General features: G+C 40.1%; 1 protein-coding gene across 1 annotated transcript in view; it reads right to left on the reverse strand.

Annotated features, from left to right (window-relative positions):
• Positions 1-1,590: 1,590 nt before the first annotated feature.
• The window catches only part of OPHN1 (oligophrenin 1), a 564,403-nt gene continuing 550,955 nt past the window's right edge, over positions 1,591-15,038 (reverse strand). The window contains exons 24-25 of the mRNA XM_042974015.1: positions 6,887-6,928; positions 1,591-5,446 (exon numbers count right to left, since the gene is read on the reverse strand). Of these exons, the coding sequence (XP_042829949.1) occupies positions 6,895-6,928 (34 nt within the window). The 3' untranslated portion in view covers positions 1,591-5,446; positions 6,887-6,894. The remainder of the gene's footprint in view (positions 5,447-6,886; positions 6,929-15,038) is intronic.

Consider the following 15,038-nt stretch of genomic DNA (forward strand, 5'->3'; position numbering starts at 1 on the left):
ACATGGCCTTAGACAAGTCCCTTCTTTATGGGTCTGATTTTGATTTTAAGAGTTTATATTATAGCCAGTTAATTGTCTTCAGCTAATAGGTATCAGAATCTGGAGAGTGGCAGATAGAGGATAAGTAGAACTTTTCCCCTTTTAATATTCCCCTTCTACTCTCAAGAAACTATCCCCTAAAAGCCCAACTCAGAGGAATTTACTGTATTAAATCATGCAAAGTAAGCCCCATTTAGGATATAGGAATTGATTCCCAAGTATGTGGTTTGAAACAATTGATTCTAAAATTTCATATTTTTAAAATTTAAAAATTGTCTAGCCAATTTCAAGCTGGTTAACTAGAGTCATGGCCCTCCCATTTCCTTGCAGTGCCCATTAATGTTGCTTTGTCATGACTGTGAGATTTTCTCTCAGAATAACCCTTATTATGTGAACTGAAGATGTTAAACTATGGCCTGACAAAACCCTATAGAGTTATCCATGTTTTAATTAAATGTAAGCTGTAGCAAAACCCATAGCTTAGAATAACAGAACATCAAAACTTAAAAGTACCTTTGAGACTACCTTGTTTAAAGACAATTTGAGACCTAGAGAGAGCAAGGTACTTGCTGAGCATTACAGAGAGTCAGTGACAGAGGCAAATCTGGATCCCCCTACCAGGGCTTCTGAAAGTAGCTCTTCCTACGGCCACATGTTGCCTTTCTACTGCCTTTAATGGTCAGAAATTTGAAAATCAAGTGATTTTTCAGTCTTTTCCCCCAGGCTGGTTTCACTGTTCTTTGAAGTGGAGAAATTTCATTCACGTGCCATCAAAGTACAAGGCCATGTACAAAGTAGTGCAAGAAGCAGGCAGCTATGGACACAATCTTTTGTAAACACTCTCAACATACCAGAATGCTCTTATCCACCATTTTTGGTCTTTGCCTCACTAAAAAATCTCCTTCCTCAACCCTTTTTTGGTCTCAAATGCCTTATATCAGTGTTTCTCAAACTTTAATGTACACTGAAATATCAAGATCTTATTAAAATAAAAGTTATGATTACAGTTGTCTGTGGTAGTACTCAAGAATCTGCATTTCTAACAAGCTCCCAGGTAATGATGATGCTGAGGCTGATGAACCACATTTGTAGTAGAAATATTTATAGATGTTGTTTCCATCAGTCTCATTTCTAAAGCATGTTCTCCATTTACCATCAGGATTTCTTTACTCCTAAGGGGTAGTGTGATGTACTAGAAACTGTAAGACCTCTGTAGTTTCCTGTCCTGTATTTTTATCAATCCTTAGCTGTGTGATCTTGGGCAAAGTCATTTCTCATTTCCTTGAACCTCAAGTTTCCTTATCCATAAAATGGGGTTATTACCCATCTTGCAGTGATGTTGTAAGGCCTGAGGAAATGACAAGGGCTTGGTGCAAAGTAGACTATAGCTTGAGAATCTTGGTAATAAAAAGATTCTGTGCCTGTATGCCCTTAGAATTGCAAAAGACAACACAAGCAGTGCATGGCAGCTACAGCATCATGTCTAATATGCTCAAAGATTGTTTCCATGAAAAAAATGCAGATAGAGGACATCAATACTAGAGAGTCTGCATATTTTATTGAAAGTCACATGAATGGGTCCAAGGACCTCCTTCTTTTGTCTGTCACATATGTATTTCACATAGGCAGTCTTTCTAGCATCTATTAATGTCCTTGGCATCAAGTGCTTCATGAAAATGAAGGTTTCTTCTTCATCAGAAACATCTTTTCAAGGTATCTTACTTCCGTCTGAAATTTTTAAATGCTTCTGAAGCTTTTGGGGATTGTAATGTGTCAAGGCCATTTGCTTGCAGCTACGTTAAAACTAATATCATTGATCTACGTTCTTTTGAAAGCAATTTGTTTTCTGGCCACAGAGATACATCTTCTACTCTATTCTAGTTATTACATAATCAAGGAAGTTCTAGAAAAGGGAAGAATCCTTTCCCATGAAACCAGTTATTTTATAAATACTCTATATGACACTGTTTCATTACTGAAATCAGATGCTGAATTTTACATCCACACCCTGTAGCTGGACAACCTCCCCACATTTTTTAAGCAAAAACTTCAATAACATTTTTTATTCTACACTATCTCTTAATTTTGCTCTCACCACAGAAAACGTCGTAACGATTTTACCCCAAGGTAATAAGTACCAGAGAACCACAAATACCTTTTTTGATTCTTAAACTGTCTGTGTGGATATCTCCAATCTCTTGAACTGAAAATACACATGCTACAACCTTGGTAAAGTACATAGACACATACAAGGATCCTTTTTCCTTTGAAAAACAGCTAAGCCAAGGACTCAACAACTACCAACTGAAAAGTAAACCATTCATTTCACAAGGTAAAATTGAATGATCCTTTTAAAAACATTACAAAATGGATAAATGGAAGGTGAGGAGAAAGCCCAACTCAGAAATCTCTTTCTGCCCAGTTTTTGTTCCCCTGTAAACTAGACCTGCATCCCCAAATTCCCCTCAAATTCTGGCCTTCTAATATTTTATTAGGGAGAAAAAGTCATAGAGTCATGCCAGCTCCAGTAATGTAGCCTCTGTGTGGCAAAGGGAAACCAGCATGGAGTCAGAGAGGCCTGGATTTCAAGCCACGGTCCTGTCATTTACTTTCTGTGTGAATTTGAGCCAGTTACTTTAGCCTCCTGGGCCATAAATCTTTTATCTGTAAAATGAGGAGAATAGCATCTCTGCATGATTGTTGTAAGGAAAAAGGAGATTATGTATATAAAGCACTTAGAACTTAGTAGGTGCTTAATAAATGTTATTACTGTCAGTTCAAGATTTACAGTTCATCCATTGACAGTTTATCTAACCTTCTGGCCAAGGTATGTAGGTAATTTCCTATAGTTGTCACTCTTCAATTATCATCCCATTCCAATAGCCTCTTCTGAATGACTATTCATCCATTAAGCCTGAGCCAAGCCAGTCTCATTCCATGATGATGTGCCTCACCACAAAAGTTTTTGCTCTTTAAATCAGAGTGCAAACGAGGAGGCTCTGAGGTTCATTTGGGGGCATTCTTTGGGTATAGACTAGGTCAGGGGCAGAACTATCCAGTTACTTTTTCCTGACATCCAGCCATACTGGTGGTCCCAACTTTCTAGCTCAGGGTCTTGATCTATATATGTCCCAGAAAACACACAGCAATCTCATGGTCACATTTTTAGGACACCTATTCAACTGAGACTGCAGTGGCTTTCTCTGGTTCTCAATAATCTTTCAATATGTGGCCAAAATCTACACACCCGCTTGCTTTAATCATTCATCTAATGGGGGCAGAGCAAAGACGCCACAGCTCTGAGACCAGTGCTCAACAAGCACTTCCTGGGTGAGGCCAGTAGTCTCACAGAAAATTCCTTTGGAGGTGAGTAGCAGGTAGAATGATGGCTACTTGGCTTTCTTGCTACTGGTTCTTATTAACTTGGTCTTTGAGACTGGGTAGAGCTGAGAGAGTTTTATGTGGCTACTTGGGCATGTCTTTATTGGGAATGGCATCAAGTTTCCACTCAATAACTTCCACAAGGGCTCTCAGTGTGTTTAGCCTACATGTTACTAATTCACCAATAAACCATGTTGAGTTCAGTCTTGAAAGTGACTATCACCTTTCAGTAACACTGTTTCAAAGGCATCTCAGAGTCAGTTTGAGAATGTGTGTTTCTCTCTCCTCCCCTTCATCCATCTCCCTCTCCTTCCTTCTCTCCTTCCCCTCTTTCCACCCATGTCTATGCTTCTCTCTCAGTTCCATAGTCAGGGTCTTTCTAGAAGGGTCCAAGTAGGAAAATCCTTTCTGTCACACTTGTTCACATTATAAATATACAGACTCTAAAGACAGGCTATGGTCTAGACACCTGCATGGGAACACAAGCAATGACACTTTCTCCAGCAGCCTCCCATCAACAAACAAGACTCAGAGATGTCTACTCAGATTTTTGACTACTCAATAAACCAGCTGTGTTTTAGTACTTTTCCAATGACTGAGATGGCAAATGGAACACCAGGAGCTTATGTCTTATTAAAGTTTTCCACTTGATGAAAAATATGTGGGATTCAGTAAAGAGGGTAAAAACCAAACACTCAAAATGATGACCACCAAAGCCACCTCATAAAGCCTCTTATTAGACAAGTGTTGTAAAATGGAAAGAAACTTGCACGGGAACCCAGGGACCTAGGATCTTGTTTAGGCCTGGCTAATAACTTGCATTGTTTCAGTTTCTCCAAAGGTAAATTAGGCAGTTAGAGTAAATAATTTTGGAAGGCTCTTCCAATCATATACTTTATGGGTTGTAAATAGAATCTTTTATCTCAAGTGCTGTGGTTCTTAACCTTTATTGGGTCACAGGTCCATCTGAAATTCAGTAGAATGCTATGGACCATCTCCCCAGAAAAGGCACATTGTCATGGAGTTCTGCATACCATTTCAGAAGCTTCGTGGAGTTTCTGAATCCACGGACACTGGGATAGGAGTTGTTTCTTGGAGGAGATAAAAGAGCTTGCTTATCTGCATAAGGCAAACATGAAGCAACAGTGCCAGCTGCCTGGACTCAATCCATCTTAACAATTTTTCCCAGTATTTGACCCAGGAATGGAACTCGTGCAGGACAAATACAGCCTGCATTTTTAAAAGAACTGTTTTTCAGCTTTTGTATCTTTCTTAATTGTTTGGAAATGAAGCTGTCAGGAAAAAAAAAACAGGAAAAATAACTCAAACAAACCTAGGCTTCAACATGCAAAATATTCTTTGTAGATTTGTCCTATGTGGCTATATGTAAAAACAGGAAGGCCACTTTTCGAGTCCACATGAAGAGGTTGTGGTTGGCATCACTCATGCTGTCCGGCCCAATAGGAGCAGACAGGTTCTTGGTAATATACTGCAGTGCCAGAACTCCAACCTAGTACCAGCCTCCTTATCCTTAGTAAGAGACATGTTAATATTCTCCAATGTTTAGCAAACATTCCTACTCTTCTACAATGGGCAATGACCCCCAACTCAAGTAGCTTCTACTTTAGGGTAAGACCTCTGAGATCAGTCTTTAGTCCAAAATCTTTCAGAGTTCCATGGTCTTCTGAGGAGGCAGGAAATTCAGAGAAGAGCTGAAAACTAAGCTCCTCTTCAACTCAGGTCAGGAGATAGCTTGGTTTCTGCAGTCTGGCTTGAGGGTGTTCAGCCATTCACAGTCATATAGTAGCTCAACATAGATCTTCAGAGGGAATGAAGACAGAATACATAGGAGAAATAAACCTGTGTCTAAGACATGTGCCCCTTATTTTATAGCATCCTAGAGCCTGAAGGTGCAAGGCCAGGAAGGAGCTGCTCTCCTCAGCACAAAATGACTCAACACACAAGGGTTTGAAGAAGACCCTTCCAGAACCTGTGGAGGATCCCCTGAGACCAAGGATTTCAAAACCTAAAAAGGAAAGAAGAGAGTAGGTAATTAGCTAGAACTGGTCAAGTACTTACCAGCCACTGAGGAGTGACACCTCTCTTGTTGGGTAGCTAAACATATAATTGGTAGCTAATCTTCTGAGCAACAGAGGCTGGCTAGGAAAAGGCCCTTACAACTCAGATCCTTTGAGACAGGCCTAAGATGGTGCTGTAATCAGGACTGGAAACTGTGTCCATTTGACCTCAACCCTTATTCCCTAAAAGTCCACAGGAGATGAAGCCTGATACCTCTGAGGTTACCCACCTAGAGTAGCCATTGCATTTATGGTACTACAATAACTGAACTGATTTTCTGGGACTTCACCTCCATGAGAGCTGATAAGGAAAAGCTTATCAACCCATGGACCCCTTAGGACTGGCAGTGATAGGAAGAAAAAGAAGGCTAGGAGACAAATGGAAAGTTCTTCTTCAGATACCCAGAGCTCATTTATGTTTATATTGGTTAATGTCATGCCAGCAACCTGATAGCCAATTAGAACTCCTTGGTAGAGAAAAAAAAATTCCGTGATCTCTGTGGCTCTTGTGACCTTACCATGTTACTTATCCCCTCTGAACCTCAGTTCCTTTTTTAAAGTTTATTTATTTATTTTGAGAGAGAAAGAGAGAAGGGGAAGGGATAAGAGAGAGAATCTCAAGTAGGTTCTGCACTGTCAGTAAGGAGACTGATGCGGGGCTCAAACTCATAAATCATGAGATCATGACCTAGGCTGAAATTAAGAGTCAGATGCTTAACTGACTGAGCCACCCAGGCGCCCGTGAACCTCAGTTCCTTTATTGGCTGAGTTAAAATACATATTATTCTCCTTATTCTGGCATTTGATATGGATCAAATAAAATAATGGAAGTGAAAGTATTTTGCATAATGGAAGTGGAAGTATTTTGCATTAAACAAATATACAGGACTAAGGATAAAGGTTTTGGGGGTAGGACTTAAATAGTGATTTGTTCTAAAGCTGCGAAGTCTCTACATGATACTGAAGTGGACTCATGGTACTTGCTAAAATACCGAAAGAGAGCTTACTGATTTTCTTATAGACCGAAAGAATGTCAGAGTTAGACAGTTCCAAACTTTTCATTGTACAGATTGGGAAATTGAGGCTAAGAGAATGAAATGTACTTGCCCCAATGTCACAGTCTAGGATTTCTAATGAACTTTATCCAAAGGCAACTTGTAAAACCATGCTGTAGTTTGGTTGGAGTAGAAAGGAAGGAAAGAGGAAGGAGACTTAAAAACACAGGGAAACTCAGAATTAGAAGGCAGTAAATGTAAGGGTCATGAACTGAGACAGGGAGGGAGCTCCTACCCTGTGGACCCTCAAGACTGAAGTCCTCAAAAGCTCAAATTCCATAAAGAAGGCTTATATTTAATAAGGTTTTGTAATCAGGGGTGAAGAATACATACCTGAGGCCTCAACTCTCATCTCCAGGAAGTCTTCCTTGAGAACTGTGGGTAAAGGAGGAAAAATATTTCACTAAGTCTCTAGAAATCAGAACTGGAAAGGCAAAGCAAGGGGATGGGTGACCCTTCCAGGCCAGTGTCAAAGAGTCCATTTGAAAAATGGGAAGTAATCCATCCAAATATTTCAAAGCATCTAGATCTATGCTTATAAGTTGGGATGCCTCTCGGCAGTTTTAGAAAGCCCAGTAACCTAAATACAAAGACATCTCTCAGGTGTCAGAATAATCCTTTTAGTGTTTAGGCAATGGGAGGCTAGGGGAGCCCAGAGAAACTGGCCCAAGACCAAAACCTGTATTCTGTGATTATCTCTCATAGGGATAAGGACAAGGGAGAATGGCAAATGCCATTCAAAACATTAATCACCCTTTGCCTTAAAGACCAAACCAACTTTCCTCAGCCCCTTAATATGCTTAGATTCATACTAAGTTAGCCTTGTCTGGGAAGAGCTGGAGGGAAGAGACAATCCTAAAGAATGAAGGCCTATATAGTTTTGCCAGAACATCCCAGACAATAGATAGAATGACAATAGGGCTATTTCCATAGCATTGTTTTTCTGACCTTTCCTAAGTCTATTTATACCTACTTCCTGAGTGATCTTACTCCCATTCATGGTTTAAATCACCACCAAATACTGAGAACCCACCAAGGGGCCACTATTCACATCGTAGTATATGTAAATGTCCCGTGAAGTTGCACAGTGGCTGTATTCAACAGTTCTACCCCTAAATCTCTGTGGATTCAACCTCAACTACTAGTCTAAGTTGCAGTTACCTACTGGACATTTCTTTTTTTAATTTTTTATTTAAATTCCAGTTAGCTAACACACAGTATAATAATAATTTCAGGTGTACAATACAGTAATTCAACATTTCCATAAAACACCTGGTGCTCATCACAAGTGTTTCCTTAATCCCCACAATGTATTTACAACATCCCCTACCCCCTTCTCTTCTGGTAACCACCAGTTTGTTGTCTATAATTAAGTCTGTTTCTTCATTTGTCTCTCTATCTCCAATTTCCCCCCTTTGCTTGTTTTCTTAAATTCCACATATTAGTGAAATCATATGGTAGTTGCGTTTCTCTGACTTATTTCTCTTATCGTAATACTCTCCAGCTCCATCTATGTTGTTGTAAATGCCAAGATTTAATTCCTTTATATAGCTGAGTAATATGCCATTCTATATATACCATCTCTTCATTATCTATTTATTCATCAGTTGAAGGACATTAGGGCTCTTTCCATAATTTGGCTATTGTTGATAATGCGGCTATAAACATTGGAGTGCATGTGCCGCTTCGAATCAGTATTTTTGTATCCTTTGGACAAATACCTAGTAGTGCAATTGCTGGATCATAGGGTAGTTCTATTTTTACCATTTGATGAACCTACATACTGTTTTCCAGAGTGGCTGTACCAGTTTGCATTCCCACCAAAATTGCATGAGGGTTCCCCTTTCTCCACATCTTCATCAACACCTGTTGTTTCTGGTGTTGTTGATTCATTCAGACATGTGTGAGGTGATATCTCACTGTAGTTTTGATTTCCATTTGATGTTGAGTGATATTGAGCATATTTTTATGCATATGTTGACTATATGTATGTCTTCTTTGGAAAAGTGTCTATTCCTATCTTCTACCCACTTTTTTAAATGTATTGTTCATTTTTTGGGTGTTGAGTTTCATAAGTTTTTTTTAAATATATTTTGGATACTAATTTTTATCAGATATGATATCTGCAAATATCTTCTCCCATTCAGTAGGCTCTCTTTCAGCCTTTTAGTTTTGTTTATTGTTTCCTTCACTGTGTAGGTTTTTATTTTGATGAAGTCCCAATAGTTTATTTTTTATTTCTCTTGCCTCAGGAGACATATCTAGTCAGAAGTTGCTATGGCTGATGCCAAAGGGGTTACTCCCTGTGTTCTCCTCTAGGATTTTAATGGTTTCCTCTCTCACATTTAGGTCTTTGATCCAATTTGAATTTATTTTTGTGTATGGTGTAAGAAAGTGGTCTAGTTTCACTATTTTGCATGTTGCTGTCCAGTTTCCCCAACACTGATTGTTGAAGAGACTGTCTTTTTCACATTGGAAATTCTTTCCTGTTTTATTGACCATATAGTTGTGGGTTCATTTCTGAGGTTTCTATTCTGATCCCTGATCCATTGATCTATGTGTCTATTTTTGTGCCAATACCATACTATCTTAATCACTACAGATTTGTAATATAACTTAAGCTCCAGAATTGTGATACTAGCAGATTTACTTTTCTTTTTCAAGGTTGCTTTGGCCGTTCAGGGTCTTTTGTGGTTCCATGCAAATTTTAGGACTGTTTGTTCTGGCTCTCTGAAAAATGCTGGTGGTATTTAGGTAGGAATTGCATTAAGTGTGTAGATTGCTTTGGGTAATATAGACATTTTCACAATACTTGTTCCTCCAATCGATGGACATGGAATGTTTTTCCATTTCTTTGTGTCCTCAATTTCTTTCATCAGTGTTTTATAGTTTCAGAGTACAGACTGTTTACCTCTTTGGTTAAGTTTATTCCTATGTATCATATGGTTTTTGGTGAAATTGTAAATGGGATTGATTCCTTGATTTCTCTCTCAGCTGCTTCATTATTGGTGCATATAAATTCAACAGATTTCTGTATGTTGAATTTGTATCCTGCATCTATATTGAATTTGTGTATCAGTCTTTTGAGTTTTCTATACAGAGTATCATGTCATCTGCAAAGAGTGGAAGTTTGGCTTCTTTGATGATTTTGTTGCCTTTTATTTCTTTTTGCTGTGTGCTTGCTGTGGGTAGAACTTCCAGTACTATGTTAAATAACGGTGAGAGTGGAATCCCTAATTCTTGACCACAGAGGAAAAGCTCTCAGTTTTTCCCCATAGAGGATGATATTAGCTGTGGGTTTCTTGTATGGCTTTTATTATGTTGAGATATGTTCCCTGTAACCCAACTTTTGTTGAGGGTTTTTAGTGAATGATGTTATACATTGTGAAATGCTTTCCCTGCATCTATTGAAAAAATCATATAGTTCTTCTTATTTCTTTTAATAATGTGGTATACAGTATTGATTGAATTGTGAATATTGAGCTACCTTTGAAGCCCAGGAATGAATCCTACTTGATTGTGGTGAATGATTCTTTTAATGTACTGTTAGATTTGGTTTGCTAGCATTTTATTGAGAATTTCTGCATCCATCTTCATCAAGGATAGTGGCCTGTACTTCTCTTTTAGTGGAGTCTTATTCTGGTTTTGGTATTCAGGTAATGTTGTGGCCCTATAGAATGACTTCCTAGGTTTTCCTTCTTTTTCTATTTTTTGCAACAGCTTGTGGAAAAATAGGTATTAATTCTTTCTTTAATGTTTGGTAGAATTTCCCCATGAAGCCATCTGGCCCTGGACTTTTGTTTGCTGAGAGATTTTTGATTACTGATTCAATGTCTTTGCTGATTATCAGTATGTTCAAGTTTTCTATTTCTTCCTGTTTCATTTTTGGTAATTTATGTTTCTAGGAATTTATCCATTTCTTCCAGTTTATTCAATTTGTTGGCATATAGTTTTTCATAATATTCTAAGTGTTTGTATTTCTGTGGTGTTGGTTGTTGTTTCTCCTCTATCATTTGTGATTTTATTTGTTTGTGTCTTTTCTCTTTTCTTTTTGGTAAGCCTGGCTAGAGGCTTATCAATTTTATTAATTGATAGGAGGAGTTAAGATGGCAGAGTAGTATGAGGATCTTATGCTTGCCTCATCCCTTGAACATAGATAGGTAATTATCAAATCATTCTGAACACCCAGGAAATCCATCTGAGGCCTGAGAGAACAAACTACACAACTAGATGGAGAAAAGAGGCAATATTATGGAAGGTAGGAAGTTTGGAGATGTGATTTGGGGGCTAGAAAAGAATCGTGGGTTCTGCAGAGAGGAGGGAGCCCTGACCACAGAGAGAGGAGAGATAGACAAAGGGAAAGAGAGAGAGAGGCAAAATGAAAGATAAAGCAGTATGCAAGGGGGTTGCAGAAGAAAAACACTTCCCCAAAACCAGTGACTTGGGAATACAAGAGGAGCTGATTATAGCCAGTCTTTACAAGCAGCCAAGCTGATAGTCTGAAGTTTTAGAAGTCTGCACCATCACCAGGGTCAAGCCTGGTGGGTATAGTGTTGCTCCTGTGGAGAAGGAGGCCAAAAGCCAGAAAGTAGTCAGTGTTCTCTGAGGATCTCCTGGGTTAGACTGAGAGAGGAAGTTCCTCTTCTTGGACTGCATTTGGAAGAGGTGGCACTGCCTCTCAAGGGACAAAAGAGCCAGTGGGCACCATTGAGCTGTCCCATTCATTAACATAAAGGCTGCTGAGGGCAGCTAACCTGGATGAGGGCTTTTTGTTAAACTTTACCATAAAATCCAAGCCCCTGCGTGATCATGTGACTATTTTTCTGGGACAAACTGGTACCAGCAGAGAGCAGTGAGACCCTCCTAGAGAATCAGTGTGGGTCCCTGCCACACCAAGTCCCTAAAATTTGCAGTTTTGAAACCCAGCCATGCGCCTGAGATAAAACACAGCAGCACTGCACTGCTGGGTGGACAGAAGGCCAGTAAACAGGGTGAAGGTAGAAGATTGTTCACTCTTCTGTGAGGGCTTCCTGAACAGAGGTGGAAGCAAAGTCACCTCGCTGGGAAAGAGAGTGGGCTAACACCATTTTACATCCATCATATGAGCAATGAGGGACATCAGCTAGTGGCATAGCCCACACAGCAGAGGGTGAGCTGCTTATACCAAGTCCCGCCTCCCTGAGATCTGCAGGTGTCTTTTTTTAGTAGGGAAAGTATGACTGAAAGCCAGAGCAGCAGTGAGCTCTTGCTCCAGAAGTGAACACGAACCCCCCCCCCCCCCTTCGCCCCACGCTGTCCATGGCCTGGAGCTTTACAAAGTGTCTCTTGTGTGTGCTGCATGTTTTCTGTTGTGTTTTAGGTGCTCCATCCTTCAGGCCAGTCCCATGCAGACATTTTCCTTGCCTACCTTGGACAGTGTTTGGTCCCTGGTCTTAATGTGGTGAGGTTTAACTAGGTGTGCTCGTGAAATGAGACATGATGCTACTTCCAATAGAAATGAAGCCCTGCAGAATGCTCTGGTCAGGAGATGCAATGTGGACAGGGGTTTCTGGCGGTCTTCTAGGGAAGGGCCTCACCATGCTGTGCCTGATACAAGCTTGACCTAGAAGGGCAGTACCTCCAGAGCATAGGGGTGAGGGACCTGGTGTAAGCAGGCTAGGAAGCTAGTGTTGGTGCTATGGTGCTTATTGCAGGTGGCTCTGTGTTTATGCTGAGGGGTGTGAATGGGAGAAATGGCACCAGCTATCTCCCTTGTCCTTGGAGAGGTGCCTCCACGCACACTGACTCTGAGGGAAGCACTCTGAGAGGAGCAGATAATCTTCCCCCGTATGTCCCAGGTGTTTTTCAGATAGCTGTTTCCACACTATCAGACTTGGGGGTGTATACTGCCTTCTTTATAGGAGCAGTGCCCCCAGCCTCTATCACAGCAAAGTCCACTCTCCCTTAAAACTACATGCTTTAAGCCCCACTTGTTGCAAGAACTCAAAAAATTCAGCCATTTTCATTTTCCAAGCCAACAACCCTGGGGAAATGTTCTCCTTGTGCACTCTTCTGTGATCCTCTATCTCTTTCCCTTCTCTGTGAGCACTGATCCCTCCCCTGCACATACCAGCGATCCATTTCTCCCCTAAACGCCCTCTCCACACTTCCTACCTTCTTCAGTGTGGACTATTTCCTACCTTTATTTGTAGAGTTTTTTCTGTCAGTCTTCCTGTCTATTTCTGGGGGCATTTAGGATGATTTTTAGTTATCTAGTTGTGTTTGTGGGATGGGTGAGCCGCAGGTCCTCCTACTCCGCTCCTATCTTCCTCTCAACCCCCACTGGATATTTATTTCTGGATATTCCACAGGGTCTTAAAATCACTGTGTCCAAAATTGAGGGGAGCAACACTTTCCTACAAAAGTTGTTCCTCCATGACTAATTATTGTTATCATACAGTTAATTTTCTAGAATAGACTTTTACCCCCTCTTAATCCTTCTCCAATGCTCCATGTTTGAAAAATCAGCAAGGTCTCATTGTGTCTATTTCAAAACTGTCCATTTTATTCCATTGTATTGGCAATGTCATAGGTTAAGGCCTCATTAACTGTTGCCATGATGATTATCATCCTAATTAGTCTCTCTATCTCCAGTCTTTACTCTCCCATCTATCTTTCTCAGTACTGCTAGAATGATTTTTTTACAATTCAGTCATCTCAGACTATGCATTGTCATGTTTAAAAGTTCCATGACTCATCATAGAGTATAGTATAAAGACCAAAACCCTTTGTATGTCATATAAGGTCTTTAAAATCTGGCCCCAAAGTATCTTTCTGGCCTCACCTCCAAGTAAGTTTCCCTCTTCTCACCCCCACATTGTAGCCAAAGTGGAACACTAATGACTTACTGAACTTGTCTTGCATAAGCTGTCTGCCTTGCTGAACTATCTTCCCCTCCCTTCTCTTCTTGATGAACCACTTCTCACTGTCATTTGAGATTTAATTTTTTATTGGTTATGGAAAGGAGATGAATGAGGAAGTCAGGTAATTCAAATGTCAGGCTACAGTCAGGGGTACACATGGGAAGCAAAAAGGAGGATAAACAAAGGATAAACAGATGATTATTTCCATCAGAGATGAGAGAAGAGATTTTCAACAATGTCTATAGATGGTACTGATGTAGATGTACTAATACAAGTGGGGGTTACAAGGTGGGAGCCTAGACAGAAGTGTTGTTTTTTCTACGTGGATACTAAATGGGAGGAACCTGTGGATACAGAATATGTCTCTATGGCTCATGACACACTGGAGGATAGGTGGATCCATTTCAGTGTTGCCCACACCTCTGCCAAGATGGAATCTGGAGGTAAAGTACAGAATTAAATCTAGGTTCCAGAAGCCTAAACATAGGATAAGTAGAGTTGTTCTCTAGCTTGAAATGCCTGGTTTGGCTACAGCCCTCTCATGTTGTAAGTTGGTCCAGGAATTCCCTGAGCAGTAGCTGACATAGCTGACATAGCTCAGCCAGTAGTGACAGTAGCTCAGACAATGTTTCCATACTCTCAACATCAGTTTGGCTATAATTTCCTTTTAGAAGCTGGCCTGCCTTCAAGATTCTATTGGACTTTGTTCATGCCTCTTACAAATTCTCTCTAATTGTCTCCGTTCCCTGTCCAAGGCTACCAATGAATTCTTTATATGTTTTGGTGTATTTCTACTCATCTTTTAAGCTCTAACTTAGATATCACTTCCTCTAAAAAAGTTTTCCTTTTAAAAAATGTTTTAATGTTTATTTTTGAGAGTGAGAGAGGCAGAGTGTGAGTGGAAAGGGGGCAGAGAGAGAGGGAGACACAGAATCCAAAGCAGACTCCAGGCTCTGAGCTGTCAGCACAGAGCTCAAAGTGGCGCTTGAACCCAAGAACCTTGAGATAATGACCTGAGCCAAAGTTGGATGCTCAACCTGAGCCAAAGTTGGATGCCTAACCCACTGAATCATGCAAGTACCCTGTAAAAAAAAGCTTTCCTTTAGATGTACCCATTTCATTCTGTTAATTCTAGTTTACTTCATTACATTTCCTTGGTAGTTATTTCTCATATGGCTTATTTTAGGGAGGGAGGAAGAATCACCAAGGAAATAGGATGTGATCCTGCTCACAGGCAGGTGCTATATTAAGAGTCTCTCTGTCTCTGTCTCTCTCTCTTATTTTTTTTTCAAGAGGGACATTTGACTAAGCCTGTCTTAAAAACATCCTAGGTAATAATTTTATTGTATTGGAAGATAAATCTGGGACTGTAACATCATTTTTATCTGTTATGGTAGAATAAATGGTAAATTATTGTCAAAGGAGAATTTGGCCTGGTCTAATGGCTGACTGCCAAGCAGAACTAGGGTGACTTGCTGTGCAGGGTCATGTCCTGGTGAGTTAGGTCTCACAGCATTGACTAGATAGTGTTAAGCATACCCCAGCTCCAGTGCTGGTAAAGGCACATTGTTCTTTTAACTGAC

Source organism: Panthera tigris, chromosome X, assembly GCF_018350195.1.
Source record: "Panthera tigris isolate Pti1 chromosome X, P.tigris_Pti1_mat1.1, whole genome shotgun sequence".
Taxonomy (NCBI): Eukaryota; Metazoa; Chordata; class Mammalia; order Carnivora; family Felidae; genus Panthera; species Panthera tigris.